This window comes from Leptonychotes weddellii, chromosome 5 (genome assembly GCF_054177405.1).
Source record: "Leptonychotes weddellii isolate Sample4059 chromosome 5, ASM5417740v2, whole genome shotgun sequence".
NCBI classification, from domain to species: Eukaryota; Metazoa; Chordata; class Mammalia; order Carnivora; family Phocidae; genus Leptonychotes; species Leptonychotes weddellii.
In genome coordinates this window covers 29,152,547-29,166,755 of record NC_138373.1, presented here as the reverse complement: position 1 = coordinate 29,166,755, position 14,209 = coordinate 29,152,547, and the positions used below count along the sequence as shown (strand labels likewise).

The following is a 14,209-nucleotide window of genomic DNA, read 5'->3' as shown; positions in this document are numbered from 1 at the left end:
TTTCTCATTCTGAGGCCTTTCTCCTTCTTTGACGGTTACATGAATGGTGAAGTGAATGACCAGCCATGCTGTCTTCTCAGATTCTGGAAGATCGGCAGATCTGAAGGCCACTGCTTCGGGCACTGGTGTTCCCGGGGTTTCTGCAGCGCCAGAGTTTTGTGCTTCCCGGCTGGCACAGATCCTCGCCTTCCTGCCCACTGGGTAAGGATCCACAAGTTTCCTTGTTACAGCAAAGCAAGTCTTAACTCAAATTTGCCCTAACCTTTAGAACTGGAGACAGCCCTGCCTGGGCTGCCCTGGGCAGGTGCCCCGAGGCTGTGGGGCTGGGCCCCACCCCTCCCTGGGTTCCCACCGTGGCTGCCAGCCGCACACTCAGTGGCAGACCCCCTGGGCCCCTTTCACCACCCCCGGGGCCTCCCTCTGTGCTGCCAGGACCTCCTCCCGCCTGCCCCGCCTTCCACAGGCACCTACACTTAGCACAGGCATCTCTGTCTTCGGGCCTTCCAGAACCCCGGGGCTCCCCCAGCCAGGTGTGGCAGCCTCACCCACGCCGGCTCTGCTGCTGACCAGCGGCGTGACTCAGGACGGGTTCATCGCAGCCTGCTTGCTCCTCTGTCGGGTGGGGTAAGGCCCCTACCACACAGGAGACCTAAACGAGCTCCCTCCAGCCAGGCTACTGTCGACTTCACGAACCCCCAGGAAGCCTGTAGGACGGGCCCTGCCAGCCCTGCTCTCCCGGCACGGCTCAGTCAGCCCCCAGCTTTCCGGAACTGACAGCACGACGCCAGCACGGGAAACCTCAACACTGTAGCTAACTGTTGAGCAAGGGGGAAGCAGAGGTTGGCCCTGGAGCCAGCGGCCCCGTGGAGGGCACGGCGGGGGCTCCTGAGGGAGAAGCCCCCAGGAAGGCCCTCCTGTGCTTCAGTGAGGTGCTGCACTCCAACCGGAGGGAGGAGACGGGACAGGATCGACGGGACACTTGGCAAGATCTCTCAGCCAGTGGGCAGGGGCAGCGCCCCGATCGGGAAAATTTGGCAGATTTGTCGAGGTGGAAGCGGCCTTGAATCACTTCCTCTCCAAGGGCTGCTTCCTCTTCCCCCACTGCTCCTTGACCTTGACCCCATCAGGCCACTTGGGCTCCGTCCCACGGCCACCCCACCCTTCTCTCGGAGCTGGATTCCCACACCACCTGCAGTTCTCCCACCTGCACAGTACTTGCTGAGTGCAGCACTTGGACAGATCTCCTTGTTTGGGACAAAACGCCTACTTTGGCTTCTCCCTAAACAGGTCCCTCGGCCTGGTTGTAACTGTTCCGAGTACACTTTGAAAATCAGTACTGCAGTAAAAATACTCATCTCTGCACCATCAAAAATGATCTACCCTCCCTCGGGAGACCCTGGCTGGGCAAGACCTTCCCAACCTGACCCGTAAATCCGACCCAGAGCATCCCTGCCTGTCAGCCCAGCCTCCCTGCTGTGCCCCTGGACACCCAGTCCCTGGGCCTTCACACCTCCCACCACCAAACTTCCCTCGGTCGGGCCTGCCCCTGCTCTCGCCGCTCACGCTCACACAGTAAAAGTTCAAGTGCATCCATGCGGCAAGTGGCATTTTGTTGTCCCGAAGCCTGACTCTACTGCTAAGCTGCCCAACGCCGGAGAAGGATTAAGGGAAAAGGGATGATCCCATTCTCTTATTCACCACCCCAAAAAACCAGCCTGTGAAGCAGAATGACACGGAGCATGACTGTGTCCACCCCGTTCGGGGGAGACGCCCGTACCTGCTGGCTCACAGGAGAGGCACCCGGCCTCCACCTTCAAAAACAACACAGAACCTTGCACAAAACACACTTTATTGAGAGAGAGGCGGTTGGTGGGAGGAAAGATGTGGATGGAATCCCGGATGCTATTCCCAGCTGTGTCACCAACATCAAACGTCCTCCCAAAAGGAGCTCTGGAAGCGTGGCCTGTAGCTGACAAAGGCCTCCAAGGACCCAGCAGGAGGCAGGGGGCGCAGGAACCCTTTGCACGGCCCCACGGGCCAGGAAAAAAACAGACCAAATGCTCGCTTCACTGCGCTGTCTGCCGGCGTGCACGCACGCGCGCGCGCGCACACACACACACACACACACACAGTCAACACACTTATTTGTGTATTTTAAAAACTCACTAGTCGTCAGCAAAATAGTTCTACCTTCCAACCCCTTTCAAAGGAAGCCCTCCCCAGACCGAAAGACAAACAGGTCCACAGACTGAGACACCTGATGAGGGCCTTCCTGCTCCCAGCATCCCCCCAGCCCGGCACCCGAAGGCCGCCCTCCCTCCTCTGCAACACCCCTGTCTGCCCCAAAGCTTTCAAGGGTTCACTTCCCTGCACTGACACATGGTTCCCTGACTACACATAAGCCCCATATCTCAAAACATTATTACCCAGCTATTTCTAATTTTAAATCACAACGAAAGCCAAACCAAACCACCGCAAAGAAACTCCTAAGGATGTGTTTACGGCAAATATCTACAAATGTTTGAAATGTCGGCAGCGAAGTGCGCACAGGGCTGGCTCTGGCTGAGAGCCTTCGTTATTAAAAAAGGAAAGAAAAAAATCCTAAGCATTTCTTAACACCGGTTTGCAAGAAAACCCCATCACCAAAGGTGCATTTCTCCTTTAACTTTTGATTTGACCAGGCCTGCCCAGAAGCAAGCTACCAACTCTCTTCTGGAGGGATCTGGACAAAGGTCTGATTTTAAACAAAGACCCTCCCTTCTCCCACCCCCACCCACCACCTAAAGGACCAGGGATGTGAAATGCCTTCTAAGTGATAATCATTCACCTTGAGGGTGGAAGGAGACCGGGCTCCTAGGAGAGTATACAGCTGAGCCCGTTATAGCTGGAAGGAGGGGGGGTACTCAGGGCTCCCAGAGAAACTCTTTTCCCCTGATGCCCAGTAGTGTCACCTCCCACTTGCAAGGCACCAGAGCCCGCCCAGCTCTCCCTGCTCCCTGGCCGCCCCATGAAGCCAGTTCCCCTAGAACCAACCACAAGGAAGGGTCTGGGCCTGGAGCCACGGACACAAGAAGGGTGGCCACGTGGGTAAGAATGCATCATGGGAAACGTGCAGGGCCCCGGTCAACCCCAGTGCGGACTGGGCCTGGGGATTCTAAGTCTCCAGTCCAGGGGCACAAAGGACTCTATGGGTTGGGGAAGCGCCGCCTGACCCACCCCCGGGCTGGGGTTGGACCCTCCCCTCAGCCACCAGCGGGCGCCCCTCCTTTTTCCATGCTTTTAATGCTTTTCAGATGGTGAGAGGCTGTTGCAATGGTCAGAGGCTGTGCTGGTGGCCGAGAGCACCCCCATGCCTGCCCCCCACACCCCTTCCTCCAGGAGATACTCAAAAGGGACCGGGCTCCCCCCTTTGAAGCCCCATCTCAAGCAGTAGACCGGCATCTCCAGTTTGGTCCTGCCTCCTCCCCCCAGAGTCTCCCGCAAGCCCAGGAGAAAGGGGTGCTTCCGGCCTCTCCTAGGAGCTGACGACATGGCCGGACCAGGTCTCGTGCTTGGTGCCCGGGGCCAGATGGGTGATGACCACCTCCACGGCCTGCAGCTTCTCGTTCTTGGGGGGGATGGAGCACATCTTATAGGTGACCTCGTCGCCTTCCACGGGGACGTACTCCCCTTCCACGCTGCAGAGGTGGGGAGACAGCACTCAGTGCCCAGCACTCAGAAAGGACCGCAGCCCCTGCTGGTCAGAGGGCCACCCCTTTCACAGGAACTGCCCCTCCTGCCCTGCCACCGGAGGGAGCCACCCCATTTCAGTGGCGCCACATCACCCCTCGCCTCCCCTGACGTGGAGGCCAAGACCAGGCTCAGCCTGTGCAAGGGCCCATGCTGTCCATTAAACATGGGCCTGTGGACAGAAGGGCAGGGAGAGCCAGTCTGAGCCTGAGACAGAAAGACTAGGCCAGCCCGTCACTGTCGAGCATGGCGCACCGAGTTTCCTGAGCTCCTGCAGCACACCCACCCTGGTCCCAGGAGCCCCCCAAACCCAGCTGCGTGCATCTCTGCCCTCCAACTCCCCAGGCACTCAGTGAGCTTACAGGAAAGTCCCTTCTGTGCTTAAAACTAGTTCCAGAAAGCGTCCTCTCCCTGTGACCACCCCCAGGAAGATTCCCTCACGTTCCACGGGGCACAAGCCACCATCTTGATGCCCCCTTGAGGATACCTCCAAGAGGAACATCCCCCTCAGCTCTTGGAACTGGTTTGTCTTGACTGAAGAATCCCCTAGCAAATGGTGCCTCCCTCTTGGATCAGGCCACCGGGAAGCTCAGGAATATACCTACAGTCCACTTCCGGCGTGCAAGTGGCCATCCCCATCTCTCCACCTCTCTGATTCACTCCCCGCCCCCATGTTTTCCTGACTTATTTTTCACGGTGCATTGTGAATATCCTCGTAAGCCACTACAGATCCCTTCTGGACAGAGTCAAGATGGAAATACATGTACACATCCACATATGTGTGCATCCACACATCAGATGCATCGCCTCAGCACCCTTCTCATGTGTGCACTGCAGAGGGGCCCGTGTAAGGCCTGACGTGGAAGAACGTTGGGAGGAAGACCTCAAGAAGGGATCATTCGCCCATCCCGACAGACATTTGCGACAGTACCCTTCCTATTTGCAAAAACATGGTTTTTCTCCATTGCCTGGTCTGCTGTGTGAGGTAGGACTCAGCCTGCCACAGATTGAAATAAAGATCGGGGGGTGCAGACGCCAAAGAATGGAGCAGGGGTAAAGGAGTGCCAGATGAGGTCCCCACATATCTGAAGGCGGGAGAGAAGCACAAGCTCTGGCTGCCTTCCAGCCCCAAGGCCTCGGATGTGTGGGCCGCACCCTGGGCCTCCCGAGGGTTTCCACACAGGAAGGAAGGACGTCAGTGAGCAAATGGCAGGGGAGAGGGTCCAGCTCCAGACTTCCTTCCTGGACCACAGGGGTCGCGCAGCCCCCAGCCTCACCAAGCGGCCCCCCCCGAGCTAAGCAGGAGACCAGACCCCGGGTCCAACGCAGCTCCCACAGCTCCTGGGGGCGCCCCCCTCCCCATCCACCAGATACACACAGGCACTCAGACCCATCCCAGGGGTTCTCAACACACCTGCGTGCTCTTTTTCTCTCTCTCTCTCTCCCGCATGTGCACACACACGCACATGCACACACGCAGACTGTCGTCACCTGCAGCCTCCCACACACACCACTGCCAAGTACAGTCTCACCACCCCACCCCCAGACACAGTCACACACAGGTCACAGGCAGAGTCACACCCTCACACACAGCGCCCACTGAAGTCACACCCTCCCCCTGCCTCCTTGGGGCCTAGGCAGCACCTGCCCCAGCCCCAAACCACCCAAACCAGCCCTGACTCACTCGGAAATGTGCAGGAAGATGTCAGGGCCGCCATCGGCTGGGGTAATGAAGCCATGGCCCTTGGATCGACAGAAACATTTGCAGACTCCTTTGTAGACGGGACCTTGAGAAGCCCGCACCGTCCTGATAGAGATGAAGAAGGTGAGGAGGCCCCCACCAGCCCTCCAAAACAGCCATCCACTCTCCTGGGGCACACCCAGCTCATCCCAGAACCCCCCCCCCCACCCAAAAGCTGTGCCCCAGGCAGTAGCCAGGGCCACGATGTCCAGCTGTGCAGGCTGTGCACTGCACAACTCTGGGAGCCATTCACACAGACCTCAGTAAGAGTGACTCTCTGATGACCCTGGCAAATTTTCTCAGGCCTCAGCTTCTCCATCTGGAAAGGGTATTAGACTAAAAGCTCTCTGAGCATCCCTCCGAGGACCAATTATTAATAACTACAGCAGCCTCTACTCCTTGGGCCTGAGATCTGGATCCACCAGGCACCATGCAGGTCCTTTGCAGCTCTGTGGCCAACCTGCTACTGTCCCCATTTTGCAGTTGAGGAAGTCGAGGTCTTGCAAAGGAAGAGGCTTGTGTGTGGTTAACACCCAACGATTTAAGACCCCAATGATTTCCCATTTGTTATGACCCCCAGCCTGGGGCAGGCTCAAGGGGCCAGGGGCAGTGCCCCCCAAAGTTTACAGGGTGCCTTTCCAGTCTCTCACCATCGGTCCTTACCCCAACCCATCTACCCTTTTGACAGTCAAGGACACTGGGGCACAGAGATGGCCAGACACAATGACTCCGGCTCTGGGCAGGAGACCTATCTCAGGAGGCTTCCCCAGGCTAACCCAAGACTCACGCTGAGAAGGTCCTTGTCCGGCGGGTGGGTAGTGGGCTGGGGACCACGTTGCCCCGAAGAGGGGACGGTGACCGATCTCGGGCCCGCTGGGTGTCCAGCAGCCCCACCGAAGTCTGATGGGTCGGGGGCTGTGGTGGCGGAGGAGGCTCAGATGACATGGCTAACCTAGGGAGAGACAGAGGGCTCTCAGGGGCTAATGCCTTGCAAGGAGGGGCCCCCCAGATGCACCCCCCAGCCCTGTGAGAATCTGAGAGAGTCTGCCATCCGAGACCCAGTGCTCTCGGCTGGGGAATGCAGGCGCAAGGCTCACTCAGCGTAGAGGTCCCCTTGTCCGGAAGCATGCCCGGCTTGCCCCAGCTGGGTCAGGCGCCTCCTGGGCTCCTGCGGCAGCCGTGGGCCTCCCTCTGGCATCATCCTGCTGGGAAATGCCTGCTTGTCTCAAGACAAGGATGCCATTAGTCCCCTCTACATCCCCAGCACACAGCACAGATCTCGGGGCACTGAGTCAATACTCATGAGAGGGAGGGAGAGAAGGAGCAGGGACGGAGGGAAGGAGCCAGGGAGGGAGGCAGGGCAGGGGGGCCTTACCACCAGCCACCTAGATCACACTCCAGCTACTCAACAAACGACCCGCTAAGTGCCAGGCACCATGGAGAAGGCGGAGAGGCAAAAGAGAGAACAGCACATGGTGTTCCTCCCAAGAAACTCTGGACACAAATCAGAGAGGCGCAGACCCCAGGTTTGGATCCCCGGGGGCTGTCACCAGCCTGCACCTGGGACAGCGAGCCCGAGGGACCCAACATGGCGGGCCACTGCAGAGGCCCTTACATATCCAGGCGCTCAGTGTGCACCCTGCCTGGGTCACTGGCCGCGAGGAATGCCAACTCCCCCAATTCCCCCTGGTCACCCTTAACATGCATCAGGGGCGGGGTCAGCCCTGGCCGGGGGCGCTGGGCAGAGCGGACTCCATAGCTGCTGCCCTGCTCTGGCACTTGTGCCAAGAGCAGGACGTGGCCACTGCCCTGAACACGTGACCACCAAGGTACCTGCTCCGACTCGGCCTTGCTTGGCTCAAGCCCAATAGGAAAGAGCAAAGCTCAGGAGCCAGAGGGCTTTGGGTAAGTCCTTCCCCCTCTCTGGGACCAACTGCCCCGTCTGCAACGTGGGGCAGCTGAGTGGGCGTCCCTGGGCACCTGCTCAGGCTGGTGATGGCACGGGAGGTGAAGCAGAGCCAGGCCCTGCGGCCGGGGCAGTGGAGGAGCCCGAACTCACACTTGGCCAAGGCACGTAGAGCGAGGTGGGGGGGCGGCGGCAGCCCCGACGGCTTGTGGGACTCACGCAGGGTTTTCACATTTAAAACGGGGGCTGTCTTACACATAGCTCTCTCAAACAGGGGCTTCCAACTACCCTTGGAAAAAAACTCGAAGCTCTGATCACTCTGAACCCCCGTTTGCCACCCTGCTTCCCTCATTGATGGCGACTCTGTGGCCCGGGGCCCTGGGCTTTCAACCTACATCACCCAGGAGTGTGCCCTCTGCCTGCAACCCAAGCCACCCAAGACCCAGCCCTGGTTCCTCCCCCGAAAGGGCCAAAATTCTCCCCGTCCCTTCCCCCACATTCTACCCACAGCCCCCCACACTCCCCGGCTGGCCTTCTCGAGGAAGTGACGACATAGTACCTCCTGACCCTTCTCTCAGCGGTAGCCGTGGCCAGGGAGGACCGGGGAGCCCCCACCTCATAAAGGCCCCGGCTGCTGGGCTGGGGATCAGGGCTCCAGCATGACCCACAGCACAGGTCATAGAGTCCCAGAATGTTCCGGTGCTTGGGGTTCTGGGAAGGGGGCTGGCCCAGAGAAAGGAGCGCCCTGCCCAGGCCTCCCAGGGCCGGAAGCGGGGGGGACAGGGGCGTGAGGGCAGGGGACCCCCCCCCCCCGCCTCCCCTGCCATCCACAGTCTCCTTGTCCTCTGGAGTCAGGCACATCTGACCTCACACCATTGCCATGAAGTTGAAATCATATAATACACGCTAAGCACTCAGCATCTACCAGCACAGCTATGATTGTTGTAACTGTCACCATAAGGTCATTCCACCAACAGGTGACTGGTGCCAGGCCCTAGTCATGACACTAGAGACACAAGGCCTGAATTTGGAGGCAGAGAATAAATAGGTAAATAAGTATATAAATAAGATCATCACAGATTCCCAAAAGGGCTGGTAAGAAATACACAAAAGGAGATAAAAAGTAAGGGGTGAGGATGCTTTTCTAATGAGGGTACACCGGGGCCCTGAACAGTAAGAGTCAACCTTGTGAAAAACAGAGATGCTCTTCCAGGTAGGGGAAACAGCCTATGCAAAGGCCCTGAGGTTGGCAAGGGCCCAGGTGTGGCTGAAGGCCAGCAAAAAGGCAGTGTGGTGGGCACCAGGGATGGGGAGACAAGGACCAGCTGACGAATTATGGGGCATCATCAATATGTGTCTCTTCCTTTCTTCACACCCATCTGTCCGTCTGTCTGTCCCATGCCTTTTACGATGCCCACCTCCCCCTGAATTCATGAAACAGGCCCAAATTGGAGGCCCCTTTCTCTCCACCCCAGCAACCCTGATTCCCCAAATACACCCAACCCTCAGAGATGCCAATGGGAGCCCATGGCCTTGGGGGTGAGCAGCCTGAGGGCAGCACAGGGTCCCTCCGTGTCCCTAGGGCCCAGCACTGGGGCTGGTGGAGAGCAGGGCTCCCTTCTTAACCAGCATTAGAACCAGGAACGTCAGCTGGCGGCCACAGGGAACTCGGTGTGTCCTCGCGGGCCCAGTCCAGCAGGGGGTGGCGACGGCCAGGCTAGCCCGGCAGTGTTAGAAACCGGGGCCCAGAGGGCACCACTGGCTGGGGTAGGGGGCTTGGGGAGACCCCGGGGCCTTCACCACCGCCCTGCCCGCCTCTCTCAGCCCATCTGAGCTGAGAGAGCAGCTGGGGCAGCTGGAAAAGGCCTGGCCACGGGCCAGCCCACCCCCAGGGCCAGGCACAGAAAGAGGAGTGAATGGCCTCTGTGTGGGGGAGGCAGGGGTCAGAGTCCAGCTGTAAGGAAAACAGCTGGGGGAGGGGGCAGCCAGTCAGCCAGGAGCCAACCCTGCAGCTGCTGCTGACCCCCCCTCCAGCACAGGTGGGGAGAGGGGTACAGAGGGCCAGCCACACCCCCCGGCAGAGGCGGGGCCCACCCTCTGTGACCAGCCCCCTCCACCACCAGCCCACGAGCCCCTCAACTCCCCACAGCTCCCCATGGCTGGGAGCGGTTTGCAAGCAGGTGCCTGAAGCCCAGACCTGGGATGGGCCTCTGACGGGCAGCAAAGTGGCCCAAATGTCCCCGGCCAGGGCGTGTCACAGGCTGCTGTGTGCAAGCGCTTGTGTACACGCCTGTGCACGCGTATACATGTGCCCTCACGTGCGTGGGCTTGTCACTGCCTGTGTGTGCACACCAGGGGACCAGGTGGGGCTGCGTCTGTCCCCCAAGCACGCTGGGGGCTTGCACTGGCACCCGAGGACCTTGCCGAAGGCTACATCCTTTCCAACAGTTGCCGGGCCACCCACTATGCACAGGGCTGCAAATTCCTGCCCTCAGGAGCACAGGCTCGGGGACTGGAGACCCACCACCACCAGGACAGGAACGTGTCCTGGAGCTAGGCACTTCACCCATCTCCACTCGTTCAACCCCATTTAGCTGATGGGAAAACTGGGCACTAAGTGTCATGTAGCTTGCCTTGGCCCCCCAGCTAGGAAGTAAACTGGGGAGATGTTCTGGAGAAAAAGCAAGCAGGGCAGGGGAGGGGAGCATGGGTGAGGTCTTCAAAGCAGGTGGTCTGAGGAGGTGGGTAAGCAGGGGGCCATGCTCCCCTTCCCTCAGTCAGCTCCCACCCCAGGTTCTAAACAGTGCCCAGAGCCAGGGGAAGGGGACCCAAGGTCTAGAGGTGAGGGAGCCAGAAAGTCACTCCCACCCTGGCTGCCCTCAGGGAGGGGTGTGTCAGCAGGGCCTTCATCGCCGGAAAGGGTGGAGAAGGGGGCCTCAACCCAAAATAGCCTGGGAATTTTCCACATGCCCTGTGTGTCCTCCTATTAGGTTCTCAGAGTCCAGCCAGGCACCAGGCTCTGGCCTTCCCAACCCCTCCCCTCGGCCCACCCACCTATCTGGGGACCCCAGACAACCCTGCAGACCCCCCGTGAACCCCCACCTCCTGCCCTCCTGCCCTGAGAAGCCAACAACTGTATCAAGGATGAATCAGTCTTAAGCCAGAGCCAGGTGCTTACTACAGGGAGGGGAGCTTTGGCAGTGTTTTCTCAGTCATTTACACTTTAGTGAGAGGGAGTTTGCAGTCTATTTCCCAAGACTCCATTGTTGGTAGCTTTCACACCTCTCTCCGAGGGCAGGAAGATGGGGGGTGAGGGGGGGACTAGGGGAACAAGCACTGGGTTCAATCACGTTGGGTGCTTCTTTCCCAGTGTGGTTCTTGGCAAAGCCAGGCCACTCTAAGCCTAGGCTGAAAACTGGGGGTCTTGGGCCTTGCGTGGGTTTCTGGCTGGGGGAAGCCAGAGCTGGGCATCGTGCATGGGCACTTCCCAGCTGCAGGGCCAGGCCGCTGCTGGCACGTGGGGATGGCCCCGAACCAGCCCACAAGAGGAGGGGGGCAGGGCACTGGAGAACCAGCCACCGTCGGGGAAAGGGGAAAAGAGTGAGGCTGTGCTTTGATTCGCCCGATGTCCACTGCCCACCACCCACCGACTTCCGAGTCAGGCTCGCCGCTGGGTGTTCACATCCACGAACTAGATTCATCCCCATGGCGGCACAGCCGGGAGGTGCTTTTCTCATCCTCGTTTTACAGGTGGGAAACTAAGGCACAGAGGGTCACACACTTTAGGGTCTCCATGAGTCTGTGGGGTGGTGATAAAATGCAGATTCTGATTCTGAAGGGCGGGAAGGGGATTTGGCAGGTCTAAGGCGCTCTGGGGAGGCAGGTGCTGCTGGTGCATGGAACAGAACGGCACCAGAGTGGGGCGGCTTGACGACCTGCCCACCTTCACAGCCAGTGGGTTGGCAGGTGTCAACCCCGTGTGAGGGGCTGGAAGGGAAACTGGGGGGCGGACTCTGGGTGAGTCACAGTTACTCTAGGGCACCCAGGTTCCTCCTCTGTAAACTGAAGCTGAGACTCGGTGACCTCCTCCCCACCCCAGGCCAGCTGGGCCCCCACCTGGCAGAACGGAGGGCTGGCGGTGGAGGGGCGATCCGCCGGACAGAGGGGTCCCAGGAAGCGAGAGAGGCCCCAGGAGGAGACCCTAGCGGGCCTCGGCCACCTCCCACTCCATTGTTCGGGACAGAGCCGAGGGAGACGGGGAGGGAGAGGATAGAGGGGAGGCAGGGGAGGGGCGGAGGCCAAGGGAGGGGCGCGCAGTGGAGCTGGGGGCGGCGGGCTGCAGCGGGCCAGCCACTGCCGGGAACCAGCAGGGCCGGACGCAGAAACACAAACAAGGCGGGAGGGTACAACCCGCGGCCAGACCCCCGGCCGGGAAGTGCCCTCCCGCCACCCCTCGGGGCCCCAGAGTGCTAGGAAGAGGCCAGAAACCCGAGGACCGGCGGCCCGGGAACCCGATGCGGCGCCTCCAGCGTGGCCGCCTGACCCCCGCCCCGGAGCACCCCGACGGCCTCGCCGGGACCGGCCTCGCCGGGACCAGCCCCGCCCGGCGGAGAAGGTCCCCCAGCGCCGCGCCCCACCCCCCAGCTCGTAACCAGAAGCCGACTCTACACTCCATCACCCCCGGGGTCACGCATTCCCGTATTGCATCCTTGCCTCCAGCACCCCCTCCCCCCTCCGCGAGGGGCTTGGGGGGGGGCTGACCGGAGTTTTAGGCCTGACTGTGCTCTCCACTCCCCCTGTGACCCCTGGCAAGCGACCTCACCGCTCCACGGCTGTTTCCTCATTTGTCAAACGGGACAGTAATGCAGCATCCCAGGCCCCCGGACGCGGTGCAGACGGTGCCAGCTACAATGGGCTCAGCCAACAATACTTGAGCCGCTAATGGTGGAACTGTCAGGCATGGGGCGATCTAGAATAATCCCTCCCATTGCTGTCTCTGCTGATGAGACACAAACCAAAAGCCCTGACTTGGCCACCCCGCGGGACAAAGAAAGACGTTTCCCTCCCAGGGGAACCCACCCTCAACGTCCACCCAGGGCCCCAGGGCCCCGCTGGGTCTGGCTCAGCTCCACGCTACAGGACCCTGTTCTTGCCCTTGAGGTGCTCCCGCGCCACTTGGGGCTGTGGGGGCAGGAGGACGGGCAGCCTAGCACTGAGAACCCGTCGTCACCAAGTCCCCCAGGGGAGCAGGAGCGCAAAAGTAGGTGGAGAGGGCCCTGGCCGAAGAGGGGAAGCTGCCTTGAGTCTTAAAAGGGTCACTTCTGGGGGAGAGGGGGTCATTCCTGGCAAGAGACCTGCAGGGGCAAAGGCGTGGGGGGTGGGGGGGTAGGCGGCCGCGGAGCCTGGAGAAGGTCGCCTTGGAAGGTAACAGAAAGCCCTGTGGACAAGTTTGGGACTTAGACAATAGGGACATCAGCGGACGGTTTTAAGGCGGGGGTTGATTTGAACCGGTTGTTTTTACAAGTTCCTTCTGGCTTCGGAGAGGCGAGAGGATTGGAGGGGCCAGACCGGAGGCGGAGACAGAAATATCAAAAAAGCAAGTAGAATATATGACAGTAGATAATGATTCTCCCGGGACTGGGTTAGCCTCCTCCTTTTATTCTCTCACACCCCGTTATGAGAGAAGTTATACCACTAGTCTACAAACTGGGGAAACTGAGGCAGGAGGCCTCCTCTTATGCAGTGAAGACACCTCCACCAACGGGAACGGAGGCCCTGCCTGGAACCGGCTGATCCCCGCTCCCCCCACCCATACACACATCCACTCCAACCCCAGATAAGATGTGAGGGCCGGGGGCTTTCTTTTTCTTTTTCTTTTTTTTTAAGATTTTATTTTACTTATTTGACAGAGAGAGAAAGAGAAACAGCTAGAGAGGGAACACAAGCAGGGGGAGTGGGGGAGGGAGAAGCAGGCTTCCCGCTGAGCAGGGAGCCGGATGAGGGGCTCGATCCCAGGACCCTGGGATCGCGACCTGAGCCGAAGGCAGACGGTTAACGACTGAGCCACCCAGGCGCCCCCGGGGGCTTTCTTTTTTAAAAATCAAAAAACAACGCTGCATTTCCGGCCTGTAAACGTGCTGCCGGCGGGGCCCGCGGAGAGGGAGCCTGCGGGCGCGGGTGAAGTTTTTCTGCTCCGCCCAGAGGCCCCCCATTCGGGCGCAAACACTCGGCGAGCGCCCGGCGACTCCTCCTCCCCCAGAGGCGGCTAATCGTGCGGCGCCAGGACGGCTCCCTCCGCCCCAACCTCCCCAGCAACCGGGGTCCCACCGCCCGCGCCGCCCCACCGGGCTGGGGGGTCGGCGCCCCCTCCCCGCGCGGCGCCCCCCGCTCCGCCCCTCGAGTCCCCTACTCGCGGTCCAGCCCACGGGTGAAAGCGAGGGGAGGCTGTCCCTGCACGCCGCAAGCGCTGCTCGACGTCCGCCCCAAATCCCTCCCGCTGCTGCCACACCCGCCCCCTTCCCCGGGATGAGTAACCTGCTCTCCCCAAACAGGCCGCGGCGGCCCGGGCATTTCCTCGGGGCCTAGAGACCCAGCCCGGAGCCCCCTGCCGGCGGCCAGGAAGACCCTGCAAGAGGGGGCTGGATGCGGGCGGCAGCCGCCAGGAGGCCGAGGTCCGGTCCGAGGTCCCGCCGCCCCGGAGAAGACACCCCGCCACACCCCTCTGGGAGACCCGGAGAAGCTCCCTACCTGCGATCCGCTCCGCTCCGCCAGCTGCTCAGCTCCGACTGCGAGAGCTGAGGCGCTGGGGAGGGGGCGTGGTCCGCGGGGGCGGG

General features: G+C 60.5%; 1 protein-coding gene across 1 annotated transcript; it reads right to left on the bottom strand.

The window, feature by feature from the left end:
* Positions 1-1,832: 1,832 nt before the first annotated feature.
* On the bottom strand, positions 1,833-14,196 carry CARHSP1 (calcium regulated heat stable protein 1). Its single transcript, XM_006746272.3, has 4 exons — positions 14,124-14,196; positions 6,258-6,422; positions 5,414-5,536; positions 1,833-3,677 (listed from the first exon to the last, which is right to left on the bottom strand). The coding sequence occupies exons 2-4, from the start codon at positions 6,413-6,415 to the stop codon at positions 3,515-3,517; spliced, it is 444 nt and encodes a 147-aa protein (XP_006746335.1). The 5' UTR covers positions 6,416-6,422; positions 14,124-14,196; the 3' UTR covers positions 1,833-3,514.
* Positions 14,197-14,209: the final 13 nt, after the last annotated feature.

Coding starts and splice junctions, on each gene's coding strand:
- CARHSP1 (XM_006746272.3), bottom strand. CDS start 6,415: ATGTCATCTGAGCCTCCTCCGCCACCACAGCCCCCGACCCATCAGACT. Junction 5,537..6,257: donor CGGACAAGGACCTTCTCAGC/GTGAGTCTTGGG, acceptor CATCTCTATCAG/GACGGTGCGGGCTTCTCAAG. Junction 3,678..5,413: donor ATCTTCCTGCACATTTCCGA/GTGAGTCAGGGC, acceptor CCACCTCTGCAG/CGTGGAAGGGGAGTACGTCC.